The sequence below is a fragment of the Hordeum vulgare genome, chromosome 3H (assembly GCF_904849725.1).
Source record: "Hordeum vulgare subsp. vulgare chromosome 3H, MorexV3_pseudomolecules_assembly, whole genome shotgun sequence".
Lineage (NCBI taxonomy): Eukaryota > Viridiplantae > Streptophyta > Magnoliopsida > Poales > Poaceae > Hordeum > Hordeum vulgare.
In genome coordinates, this window is record NC_058520.1 from 5,070,500 (window position 1) to 5,083,786 (window position 13,287).

The 13,287-nt window shown below is 43.2% G+C and overlaps 2 protein-coding genes across 3 annotated transcripts; one reads left to right on the forward strand and one right to left on the reverse strand.

Annotated features, from left to right (window-relative positions):
• Positions 1-713: 713 nt before the first annotated feature.
• LOC123442405 (rust resistance kinase Lr10-like) lies at positions 714-3,233 on the reverse strand. 2 transcript variants are annotated; one of them, XM_045118442.1, is made up of 4 exons: positions 2,945-3,233; positions 2,404-2,530; positions 2,138-2,286; positions 714-2,050 (listed from the first exon to the last, which is right to left on the reverse strand). In XM_045118442.1, the coding sequence occupies exons 1-4, from the start codon at positions 3,144-3,146 to the stop codon at positions 945-947; spliced, it is 1,584 nt and encodes a 527-aa protein (XP_044974377.1). In that variant the 5' UTR covers positions 3,147-3,233; the 3' UTR covers positions 714-944. The 2 variants fall into 2 exon arrangements, with proteins under 2 accessions (XP_044974377.1, XP_044974376.1); XM_045118441.1 differs by having other exon boundaries at positions 2,404-3,233.
• A 384-nt stretch (positions 3,234-3,617) lies between these two features.
• Positions 3,618-7,107, forward strand: LOC123442406 (rust resistance kinase Lr10-like). Its single transcript, XM_045118444.1, has 3 exons — positions 3,618-4,443; positions 5,692-5,715; positions 5,899-7,107. The coding sequence occupies exons 1-3, from the start codon at positions 3,627-3,629 to the stop codon at positions 6,969-6,971; spliced, it is 1,914 nt and encodes a 637-aa protein (XP_044974379.1). The 5' UTR covers positions 3,618-3,626; the 3' UTR covers positions 6,972-7,107.
• Positions 7,108-13,287: the final 6,180 nt, after the last annotated feature.

Sequence of the window (13,287 nt, forward strand, 5' to 3'; positions counted from 1 at the left end):
TAATGATTTGAATGATTATTGTTTTATTCGGTGTTGTAATAATAACTAGAATGATTATTGTTTTATGTTAAATGTGATTGAATTTGTGATATGTCATATGATGAAATGTGATGAAATGTGTGATATATGAATGACAGTTTTAAGGTTTGGGGTTGTGGCAAAGACTAGAACCTCAAACCCAACCCTTATAACGGAATATTCCGTTATAAGGGTTGGGTTTGAGGGTTCTAGTCTTTGCCCCTGTTTTTCAACCCTTAAAAATGTCAAAAATGTGCAATTCTCGACCCTTAAAACTGGTTTTTGTTTTAAGGGTTTGAGGGTTCTACTAGACTTGCTCTAAGAGTTGGTTTATTTTCAGATTCATTTTATTTTCATCTTTCAGACTTATCTTAAACTATGTTGTTACTTTGGATTTTTAATAATATGGCTGCATGCATCGATTGATACAGAGGACGGAGGCTTGTTTCCTCCTTTTCAAAAAAAATAAAAAAATCATCATCATCTCCATACACTGAGCCCAAGCTATTAATCAATCACAAGGGTTCATACTCCATACATGACAGGCTGGGTCTGTTCATACCTACCCCAAAAATTTCGAGCATCATAAGCAGCTGAAGAAAACAGAGTACTCTGCCTTTTTTACACCATGCCTTTTGTGTGTGTCCACCTGAAGTTTAATACATTCCTTCAGCCCTGTATTCATGCTCACAATATTTTAATACCAAGTGCAAATGTACTGATATACTCAAATAATATGTGTCTTCTAGGAAGACAATTACGTTTCAGTCAACAGTTGAAGACCAACATCCTCTAACTCCTAAATATTATTACATCTTTCCACATAAAACTTCATATGACTGGGAAAACATAATAGTAGGTTATTTCCAAACACTTGAGACATTAAATCACACACGCGCGCGCGCGCGCGCGCACACACACACATGCTACTCATCCTCCTCCGAGATCTCTGTCAGCTCGGACAACAAAGGGTAAGAATCCGGGACAGCGGTGTGATCGTCGTCGCAGAAGAATGGCCTGGAAGGCATCTGTAGGCCATCAAAGCCACCTTCCAACATGTCTATGACCTCGCTCATCGTTGGCCTGTCATGAGACTTCATCTGAATGCACCATAATCCAACAATGCACAGCTTCCTCTCCAATTCATGCATGCCAGCAACTGGAGATATGGCATCCACCTCTTGTGCAGTTAGTTTGTCATACACCCATGATGGGTAATAAGACTGGCTTGAGTTCGCTGCATTTGGATCAGCGTTCCTTCTTCCTCCGGCCATCTCTAGAAGCAGCATCCCGAAGCTGTAAACATCGGACTTGCTTGATATGGCACCAAAGCTCCGAGATATCATCTCGGGAGCTATGTACCCTACAGTCCCACGTAAGGCATTAGATGGCACAAAACTGTTGTCCCTTGGGTACAGTTTGGCAAGTCCAAAATCAGCAACTTTTGGGACAAAATTGCTGTCAAGAAGAATGTTGTGTGGCTTGATGTCGAAGTGCAGAATCTGCATTTCGCAACCCTGATGCAGGTAGTTCATCCCTCGGGCAATGCCCAAAGCAATCTCATTGAGCTTGTCCCAAGGAAAACTCTTCTCAGTTGAGAAGATGTACTTGTCAAGAGAACCTCCAGGCATGTATTCATAGACCAGAGCCCTCCTCATTTCTTCCGAGCAGAATCCGACAAGACGGACCACATTGACATGGTGTATCCTGCCGATGGTGGAGACCTCACTGATGAAATCTTCTCCGTTGCAGCTGGAGTTACCCTCTAGCATCTTGATGGCCACATGGACACGGCCTGGCAGTAGCACACCCTTGAACACAGAGCCATAGCCACCTTGGCCTAGCTTGTCTCTGAAATGGCTCGTGATTGCAATGATGTCCGTGTAGTCGAACCTTGTTGGACCAAAATCATGTCGCATTCGGAGAAACTTCTCTACAGCATCAATGGATATCTTTGTTTTCCAGAATTTCTGGGCAAGGAATGTCCACACTACCAAAGGCACAAAGAAGAACCTGGATAACAAGGCTAGTGCTGCACAGCAGATACAGCTAAGTTAGACATGTGGATACAAAGATTGCAGTCATGATTATTAGTACTAAGTAGATAATTCTCGCATACCAATTATGTACTTGAAGACTTCAATAAAAGATATTATAGCTGTTACAACCCAAAACAACTTGTTTTGTTCTGAATAATCATGTACGCACATTGCGAACCCCACCACACTACAGAGGAAAGTACTGATCCCGACTCCATTGTCAAAGTAGCTGCAAGGCGCATGATTATTCATTAAGAAAGTATAAAAGAGGGTAACACACTTCAGTAAATGGTAAAATAAGCCAAATTAAAAAGGAAATGTAACACTCCCCAGAGTGCTGACTCACCTGATTGAATAAGTCAAGCATGTTCTGAGAATCTGAGAATTTGTATGGGGAACAACATCAGTAGGAAACAGAACAGGAAATCCCTTTCTTATTAATTTCACGATATCTCCATAACTTCTGTTCTGACCTGTGTATGGTTCTCTATCATAAAACTCATAATCATATAGATCTAAGGGAATCATGGCCAAGTACCCACAAGAAGGTTCAAGAGCTCCAACCGGACAAGAGCAGCAGCCAATAGAGACATAAACAAACGAGTTTTTCGCACTTAGGCAAGTGACCGGGCTGTAAAAACTATTACTATTCGTTATTGCTCGTGAGCAATTAACGAAGCATGCCGAGTAATCTCCACCACTGATCAAATCAGTGCTACCTTCCGAGTCAATTAACCAGTCATCTACACCTGATTCAATACGGTATGTTCCATAGTCTGGAAAAGGAATTTGATTCCACTGAGGAAGAGGGCAGCTGCTATTCATGTCTAAGTTGGCGTCTATGACCCTGAAGGAATAGCGCTCAATCTTAGTGACAACATACATACCTGTGTTGATCTTAATTGTAGCCTTGAGGCCACTACAAGTCAACTCATATGCTTTGAGACCACATTCAGGTGGACCACCTAGAAGACGAAAAGGATATGATATATTTCTAAGTTCACCACAAGAGAAAGGAGGACACGGGCTCCCCCAAACACCTGTTGCAAGGACTACAAGAAAAGAAGAAACCATTAAGGCTTTCATCATGATGAAGTTTGGCGTGAAGGTTTTTCTTTCACAGACGCAACATATGGATGGCCATGAGCATGACTAGTCTGGGAGCAGAGACGAGTGCCTCTGTATATATAGAGCTTGCTATTTTTCTTTTCTTTTCTTGATGGTGAGTCTACTGCTTCCAGTCTTCTCTTGTGGAGGTTTCAGAGTCTGTTTCATTTATTCAACATTAATTGGTGCTCCCAACTTTTCCACGTTGCACCCCTTTCCACACAGAAGAGCTTAATTTGCAACCACTCCAGTTGTTTACTGCAGTGGCTGACGAGACAGGAATGTACTGCAATCACAGTCATAATCAGGACTGCACCCATTCCCACACGGAAGAACTTTTACAGTCAGTCATCAATAACAAATCAGTGGTCAATCCGGGCCACTTATTACTACATTTATAATAGGGGGTAGCTTCCTTGCTTGGCTACATCGTCATTTTCTTCTACACTACTTCACAGAAAGATGAGTAACCTTTTTGCCGCAGCTGTGATGCTCTCTCTTCTTCTCAAAGATGGAATCAGCATAGCCACAGCATGGGAAGATGAGGACTTCTTCAGATATTGCCCGCCATCCTGGTGCCACGAGCATGGCCCAGAAATCAGGTTTCCTTTCCGGCTTGAATCCAGCAATAAATCATGCAGTGCACCATCCATGTACTTATCATGCTCTGCAAAACAAGACACCATCCTAGATCACCCACAGCTTGGCCCATGCCAAGTGACCTCGATTGATTACCTGCATCAGGTTATCGACATAACCCCGCTCAAAGACTTCTTATCTCCATGCCCCCTTCAGAAGATCAAATCAACAAGGTTTGCTGGTGGTAAAATTGATGATCCTACTGCAGTGTACTTCTACAACGCCGGAAGCATAGTGAGCTGTTCAAGAGAGTTTACGCCAAGTATTCGATCCGACCTTATTGTTGGCCCTATCCCTTGCCTTAGCAACACAAGTCACCTCTCATATTTGGTAGATTCTGATGTGCCTATGTATGTTCTTAAACTGGACTGCAAGGTTGTATCTGATGGAGTAATTCCCATACACAAAACTTACAATCCTAGTACCGGAAAATTACTCGATAACTCAACATTCAAGGTAAGGGCAGAAAGAATCCTCAGTTTTGCTACCACGACAGTCAGCTGGGCAGTGAGATTAGATCAGCAAGGCGGAGCACACTACTCCTCAGGTGGCTATGAGTGTCAACGATGTGAAGAACATGGGCAACGCTGTGCATTTAATTCACAAAGGAACGACACATTCTGCATACATAACACTCACGGTACCACTTCGAACTGGACAAAACCAATTAGAATTTGTTGTTTTATTTTGCAATGGGACTTTTAATTCCATTATTTTTACTGTTTTTATTTTAGAGTTTCTGATTCAAATATTTCCATGTGTTTGACGTATCCACAAAATTTTCTGTTCTTTTTCTTCTTTCACAATAGCATTTGAGCAGCTAGTCTTTTTCACATAAGCATTTCAGCTAGCTTGAGCAATCATAATGAGGCGCCCAATTCTCCTAAAAATATCATATAAATATTAAGGTGGAAAGAAATTATATTGTTCGTGTATCAGTTAGACTGTGACCTTTATCAAATTTGGAACACTTTACTTGTTATTTAGTCTAACACTCCTGTAGAGATATACAGATATAAAATTGCTACAAAAAGAACCACGAAGCACAAAATTTCTAAATAATAAAAGTAAAGTGGAAACGGATGCTTATTTATTTATTTATTAAAAAATCTCACAGAGCTTGAAATAAGAAATTACCTATTCCTTCAAAATAAAATAAGGAATTGTCCATAATCCATGGTAACCCACCTGATAATCCCTTATCGGCCATGTTATCCAAATAAGATGGACCTAGTCTGATCATATAAATGATCCAACTGCACTCAAGGTCACTCAAGGTACCCAACAAACCCTTGACCAATTGCGATGCAGCCAGACTGAAAGCCAGGAAATAAAAAAAGTTTAAACCTGCAACCGCAATATATACCACATCCTCTGCAACATAACCCAACAGCAGCAAAAAAGGCAGAACTCCAGATAGTCAGACACGGACATTGAATGAGAAAATCAAAACAAAAATGCATACAGCAGACAAAAGCTTGCATAAGCAGGAGCAAGAGAAACCTTGGTTCTATAGATTGATCCCCACTTCATAGGACAGTTGTTGGCTGCATTTCATTTTGTAATAGGATGTTGAGCGATCTCTGTGTCTAAGCACAGCTTAAATCTTGTTCCATTTATGCCGATTTCTTCTCTTCCTACTATATAAGACGTGACGAAGATTTGCCCTAGAAAAGCATAAACCTTGTATATGTCTGACTTTAAAATTTAAGACTGTTCCATTAGAGCAACTCTATCGTATCCCACACGAGGGCAATGTATTGCAGTGGCGCTAGACACTAGGCAGTACTAAAACGCCTGTTAGTTGAGCAACATTTTTCTAGAACTGTACTTCCTTTTGTTTACTGGGACCATCCATCGGATCTCATTCTCTTATTTGTATTTGCAGGACTGCGTATCAAAGTTATTGCAGGTACTGCTCCAGCCCAATTTTTTCTATTTCAAAAGAAGAAGAAACTAATCGAAAGGTTTTCCATTAATGCACAAACACTTATTGCTGCTTGTTCTGACTCTAACATCCTCTTGTTTCCATAACACCAAGTAAAGGCTTTTAATCCTGATGCAACATGCTGATTACCTATTCTGTTTTATTCAGCTACATCATCGGTGGCCACGTTAGTTGTTCTTTTGTCGATGGTGGCCACTGCCCTTTATTTTTCACTGAGGACAAGATATAACGAAGAAATACATTTGAAGGTTGAAATGTTTCTTAGGACATATGGCACATCGAAACCCACAAGGTACACTTTCTCTGAAGTTAAGAAAATAGCAAGACGGTTTAAGATAAAAGTAGGGCAAGGAGGATTTGGCAGTGTATACAAAGGCGAGTTACCAAATGGAGTGCCTGTGGCAGTCAAGATGCTAGAGAACTCTAGAGGAGAGGGAGAAGAATTCATCAATGAAGTTGCAACCGTTGGATTAATTCACCATGCAAATATTGTCCGTCTCCTAGGCTTTTGCTCCGAAGGAACGAGACGAGCTCTTATTTATGAATTCATGCCTAACGATTCACTGGAGAAATACATATTCTCTCATGAATCTAATATTTTTGAAGATATCCTAGTGCCCGATAAAATGATAGATGTTGCTTTAGGCATCGCTCGAGGAATGGAGTACCTGCATCAGGGGTGCAACCAACGCATCCTCCACTTTGACATCAAGCCTCACAACATCTTGTTGGACTTCAACTTTAATCCCAAAATCTCAGACTTTGGCCTAGCAAAGCTGTGTGCAAGGGACCAGAGCATCGTTACCTTGACTGCAGCAAGAGGCACGATGGGCTACATTGCCCCGGAGCTATACTCACGGAACTTTGGGGGAGTATCATACAAATCTGATGTATACAGTTTTGGCATGCTAGTGTTAGAAATGGTGAGTAGAAGGAGGAACTCGGACCCAAGTGTTGGTAGCCAGAACGATGTATATCTCCCGGAGTGGATCTATCAGAAAGTAAGCAGTGGGCAGGACTTAGTAGTTACTTTGGACTGGGCACAGGAAGAGCAAGAAAAGGTCAGACAACTTGCCATTGTGGGACTATGGTGTATCCAGTGGAACCCGAAGAATCGACCATCAATGACAAAGGTGGTAAACATGTTAACCGCGAGGTTGCAGAATCTACAGATGCCCCCAAAGCCATTCATCACATCTGAAAATTACCCTGTGGTGTAAATCATGGAAAACATTCTGCCACAATTTAGTAAATACTGGGGGCATGTACTGCTCCGTCCATCTGTTGCACATCAATGCATATCATTAGCATGCAATATATTTCGGTCTTTCCACTACATGATCATCTGATGTATGAATAATGATCCGGCGCCATGTAATACTAGTACTGGATATTTGTAATCAGAATCACATTAAACTTTACTTGGATTGTAATAATAGTTAAAAATACAGCAATCTGTTGGTTACATTATTCTGATTTTCCGGTGATTTATCTCTGTATCAGTATTTCCTGCAGTGCATTCCCCTCAGAAAACCCCTCAGACATGGTTACGCCCTCTGGTCGCCACTATTGTTGTGCCGAGAATCTCACAGGATCATCCAACAGTTCCACCAACAATCCATAGCACTAGCATGTAAAAGATATCGATCTTTGCCCTCTGTTAGCACCTGCCACCTGATGTATGAATAATCAGTCATCACCGTGTACTAGTACTAGTACTAGAAACTACTTGCAAGTTGCAACATATCGGAATGACATCGAGCTTTAATTGCATCTTGATGACAGTTAAAAATTCAGTAATCCGTTGGTTGCCTTATTCTGTGATGTTCCAGAGTTCAGTAGTTTCTACAGTGCATTCGTCCTCAGTAAGCTGTAAGCAGGGCAATGTGTCATTTTATATTGTGCAGTGAATCAATCTCAGAGGATCATCGTCCTACAGGTCGATTAATCATGTGATCTGATATATGGCTTATAAGCGATAATCATGTATTTGTATTTTTAAGTAGAAAAACATATGATAAGTTCCTAACTAGATTTGATTGTCGATTATGGACTAATAAGTTGAGAGATGAGAAAACAAGAGAGGTAATGAGATGACCTTATCCTGAGTTCCTGACATTGCTCTGACATTATCTCCCACACATAAATTTCTACCGTGTTGGTCATTGTTCACCCTCGCAGCTGCAAGGGGATCTGCAGGCAGGCAGGCAGGAAAGGATCTGGAGTTGTGCAGGTGGTAAAATTTCTAAAATAATTACAGCAGTAAAACTTGTCCCCAACCTTGTAGTAATAAACGGATGCAAAGTAAGGGGGTTGGTTACCATGTGACGGAGGGAGCTTTCCAGTGTCCACCCAACGCCCTCTTCTCTTGGTAGCAGTAGCAGAGCACGGGATTGCGCGACGAGGCATTAGGGATCCCCCAGGGAAGGGACGACGAGGAGCTTGTTTCGCCGGCGGCGAACATTAGGTTGCTGCAGAAGCCCACAAACGGCAGATGCTCGGCAAGGGTGAACATGGTGGCGCGGGGGGCGAGCGGCCGCCGACCGCCGGGGACCGGAGTACGGTGGGAAGCGAGGTGCACTAACGGGCCGGGCCCATTGAGATGTTTTTTTCTTCCTAGATGGTCTAGGTTGGGCTTCGTGGTGGGTTTACACGGGCGACAGTATTGACCGAAGTCATTAATTAGCGAGTACACCTTTCAATGATTACTCTCATCTTCATAAGTTGTGACAAATGATGCATTGCATGCGTGCTACTTGTCGCAACTTAGGAGTTTCTCTTTTTCGTAGATCCGTATTTTAAAAACATTTTATCTCCTAAACCGTACGTCCAAATCTCGAACCGTTTTCACCATTGGCTTCTCTCGTCTCGAGATCTTCAAAACTAGATCCCATGTTGAGAGATTTTGGAAAACTTTTTGTTTACAAAAAATTAGAAGAAAAAAACCGGACGAAAAAACCGTGCTTCACGCGATAGAAAATAAAAAATGAAAACGCATTTTTTTTCTTTTCGAGAGGCACGGGTTGTGCCTCTTGCGAAGGCAAAACCGTGCCTCTCGCAAAAAAAAGAAAGAGCAGAAAACACGTTTTTTTACTTTTCAGGAGAGGCACGGCGTGCCTCTCGCGAAGGCAAAATCATGATTTTCGTGAAAGCAAAACCATGATTTTCGTGAAAGCAAAACCATGTCTCTCGAAAAAAAACAGAAAACACGTTCTTTCCTTTTCAGGAAAGGGACGAGCGTGCCTCTCGCAAAGGCAAAACCATGCCTTTTACGGAATCAAAACCGTGTCTCTCGCAAAAAAAGGCATGCAGGTAAAACTATGCCTTTCACGGAAGCAAAACCGTGCCTCTCGTAAAAAAAATAGAAAACGAGCTTTTTTCCTTTCAAGAGGCACGGCCGTGCCTCTCGTGACGGCAAAATCGTGCCTCTCACGAAAGCAAAATCGTGCCTCTCGCAAAAAAAAGGCACACAGGTAAATTTGTGCCTTTCATGAAAGCAAAACCGTCCCTCTCGCAAAAAAATAGAAAACAAGTTTTTTCCTTTTCGAGAGGCACGAACATGCCTCTCGTGAAGGCAAAATCGTGCCTCTCGCGGAAGCAAAACCATGCCTCTCGAAAAAAAACATAAAACATGTTTTTTCACGTTCAAAACGCGGTTTTTTGCGAAAACAAAAGTTGAATTGTTTGTTTCGTCCAAAAATTATGAAAGACCGCTAAAAACCATAACACCAAAAAAATCAGGAAAACCACTCAAAAAGGTAAAAACGCATGCAAAAGAAACCCGAAGGAAACTCTCAGAGACCGACACGTGGTGGTGGCTGGAAACGCGCCAAGTGGCGGCGGGAGGCTTCCGAAAGAGCGTCCGCTAACTAGTTGCTCTCCCTTTCGGGAGCTCCTATGCAGCGTTGTAGGCGTCTGTTAACAACCCAACGCCTACAGCTTCACTGGCATGGGTCGGCACACTAGCGTGTTGTCTAGATTCTTTTGGTCTGTCTTTTTGATCCTAGAAAATAGTCCAGATTTTCTATTTGTTACCAAAATAAAAATAGATAATTCAAAAAGGTTGACAGATTTACAGAAAAAGGTTCATCCATTTGAAAAAAAAGTTCATATCCTTAAATAGGGTTCATCGATTTTTTTTAAAGTTTATCAATTTAAAACAAAGTTCACTAAAATTATAAAATAATCATCCAATTTCGAAAAAGTTCATTAAATTATTAAAAAGTTCATTAAACCTGAAATTTTTTCATAGAAATTCAAAAAATTCATGTATTTTAAAAGAAGTTCATTGGATGGGAAAAATTCATAAATCTTTAAAACAAATTCCTCAATTTTGATAAAAATCATCCATTTTCAAGAAGATGTTCATCAAATTTCAAAAAACTTCATTGATTTTCAAAATATTTCATGGAATTTAAATATTTTAGAAAAGTTCATTGATATTCAAAATATTTCATAGAATTTTAATATTTTAGAAAAGGTTCATCGAGTTTTAATGAAAAGTTCACCAATCTTAAAAAAATAATCGTTGAAATTTAGAAAAAGTTCTTCGATATTTAAAACGGTTCATTGCATTTTTTAAAAAGATCAACCGACGCCTAGATGGCCCGGCCCATTTACGAACGCCATAGACGTCAGTTAACAAAAATGCACGTTAACTGACACCTATTACCTATGATCATTGAATAAAGAAGGCGAGCTTTTCTTAAAAACTGACACATGTGGCGCCAAATAGAAAAGGACCGAATAGGAAATGCCCAGCCTATTTGTGTTATTTTTCCGTCGCTCATCAAACGACGCGGAAATAAGAACTCAGATTCTCTCTATGCTACGGTGCTGCGTGAAAAAGGGAGCTCTTTTACTCGGGAGAATATATGGTTTGGGATTAATATATTAAAACAGGGTCATATATGGTGTGTTGGTGATGAAACTAATATTGATATATGGGAAGACGAATGGATCTCAAATAGTGCATCATGTAAAGTTATAACTAGAAGTGGCTGCAACATTCTTAATAGGGTGAGTGACCTTATTGACCCCAACACGAATTGTTGGAATGTGGATCTAGTGAGGCAGATCTTTTGGCAAGTGGATGTTCAGAGGATTCTTGCAATCCCTTTATCATCTTCTGACATGCAAGACTTTGTTCCTTGGGAGGGCCAATATTGCCTTTTACAAATACCTTCTCTCTGGGGTCAGCATATTATGCAGAATGGGAGGGCCAATATTGCCAAAAGTTAAACATAGGTCATCAAGCATTTGGGGTCAAGCGAAGGTTTAAATATTTCTTTGAAGAGCTATGCATAATACTATTCCTTGTCGGGTTGCCTTGGTGAACCGTCATATCAAAGTAAACAGGCAATGCCCAATTTGTAAGATTGAAGCAGAAGACATTAAGCATCTTCTATTCAAGTGTCACTACTGGAATCGAGTTCTTTGTCGTCAGTCAGTTCTTTGCCGTCTGCTGGCTGATGGCAAAGAACCTCTTTGCCATCAGTTGACACAAGGCAGACGGCAAAGGGTTGACACATGGCAAAAATACTATTTGCCATGTGTCGACCCTTTGCCGTGTGCCAGCGGACGGCAAAGAGACCCAGGGCAGACGACAAAGAGTACGGGTGGGTCCCATGCCTGCCGTGTCCGACATCCGGGGGCCTTTGCCATCCGGGGGCCTTTGCCGTCTGCCATGGGGCCCTTTGCCGTCGGGGGGCGGACGGCAAAGGGGCGCCCTATAACGGCCGTTAACCCCCTCCTCGCTCATTGTCTCTCTCCCCCCCCGACCACTGTCTCTCTCCCCTCACCCCACGGCGACCCCTCCTCGCGAGAGCCCCTCCCCGCGGCGAGCCCCCCTGCGGCGAGCCCCTCCCCGCAGCAACCCACCCCGCGGCGACCCCCTCCCCGCGAGAGCCCCTCCCCGCGCCGACCCCCTCCCCGCGGCCCTCCCGTCAAGGCGGCCCTCCTCCCCCACCACCACACAGTGAGTTCATTTTCTTTCATTTTTTCTTTTTTTCATTTCATTGCATCTGTTAGTTTAGGTTACTGTCGGTGTTAATTAGGTTAATTAGGTTAGGTTAATTAGGAGGAGAAAAAAGAATGTTAGTTTAGGTTAATTAGGTTAATGTTAGTTTAGGTTAATTAGTTTAGGTTAATTAGTTTAGATTAATTAGGTTAATGTTAGTTTAGGTTAATTAGGAGGATAAAAAAGAATAATAATAATAGTAATAAGATGATAAAGAAGAAGAAGAAGAAAAAGAGGAGAGAGGAAAAGAAGAAAGAAGAGGATCCCGACCCCCCGCCCACGACCCCCAACGCCCGATGCCACCAACCCCCGACCCTCGACCCCCGACCCCCGACACCACTGACACCCGACTCCCGACTCCCGACGCCCGACACCACTGACCCTCGACCCCCGACACCCGACTCCCGACCCCCGACGCCCGACGCCACCAACCCCCAACCCTCGACCCCTGACCCCCGACGCCACTGACACCCGACTCCTGACCCCCGATGCCCGAGACCACTGACCCCGATCCCCGACTCCCGACGCCCGACACCACTTACCCCCGACCCCCGACCCCCGACTCCCGACCCCCGACGCCCGACACCATTGACCCCCGACCCCCGACCCCAGACGCCACTGACCCTCGACCCCCGAGCCCCGACCCCCTACCCCCGACCCCCGACGCCACTAACCCCCAACCCCGGGCCCCAGACACCTCTTTGGCCTCTTGTTGATCGAAAAGACCCCAACCCCCGACGCTAGTGACCCTCGACCCCCGACGACACTGACCCCCGACCATCGACTTATTTAACCCGACTCCCGACCACCGACCCTCGACGCCACTAAGCCCCGACCTTCGACACCTCTTCTACTTATTGTTGAATGAGAAGGTGCTTTTCGGCCTTCTAGAGGCCCACGGGGTCATAGTTTTGTAAATTATGAGTTAGGTCACATATTTTCCGATTATGTTAATTATAAAAACATCATATTTGTGTTGATCGTGTGAATTTCAATGTAGAGTTGTTCGACGACCTCCACGTGCGTTGGACGAGCTCCGCCCTTGCGTTTGTTGGTGAGCACAAATGACTTCTCCTCCTACCCCCTTAATTTGCTCTGTCGCGGTCTTCGTGCTGATGAAACTTATTAGCTATAGGTTTCTTCAATCATGAGTATGCGTGACCAGTATGCGTCTCCCGTTCGAAAGGGCGACATCTATAAATATGCATTTCTTTGCATATTTATAACCGCCATCCTTTCGAATTGTCCAACATTATCCATGGACAGCCCGAGTATGTGTAGATTGAGTTTGTTTTCCCGTATGTTGTGCTCCGGATCCGATGCGGAATTTCGTCAGTGCCTCCCCTGTTGTTCTCCGGGTACACATCCTCTCTGCTTATTGCCGAGACGTGTATCAGGAGAACAGCGGGGAGGTGCTGCCGAAATTCTGCATCGCATCTGGAGCAGAGCATGGGAAAACGAACCCAATCTACACATACTCGGGTGGGATCAGGACCTATCTTTACCTATTAGCGTGT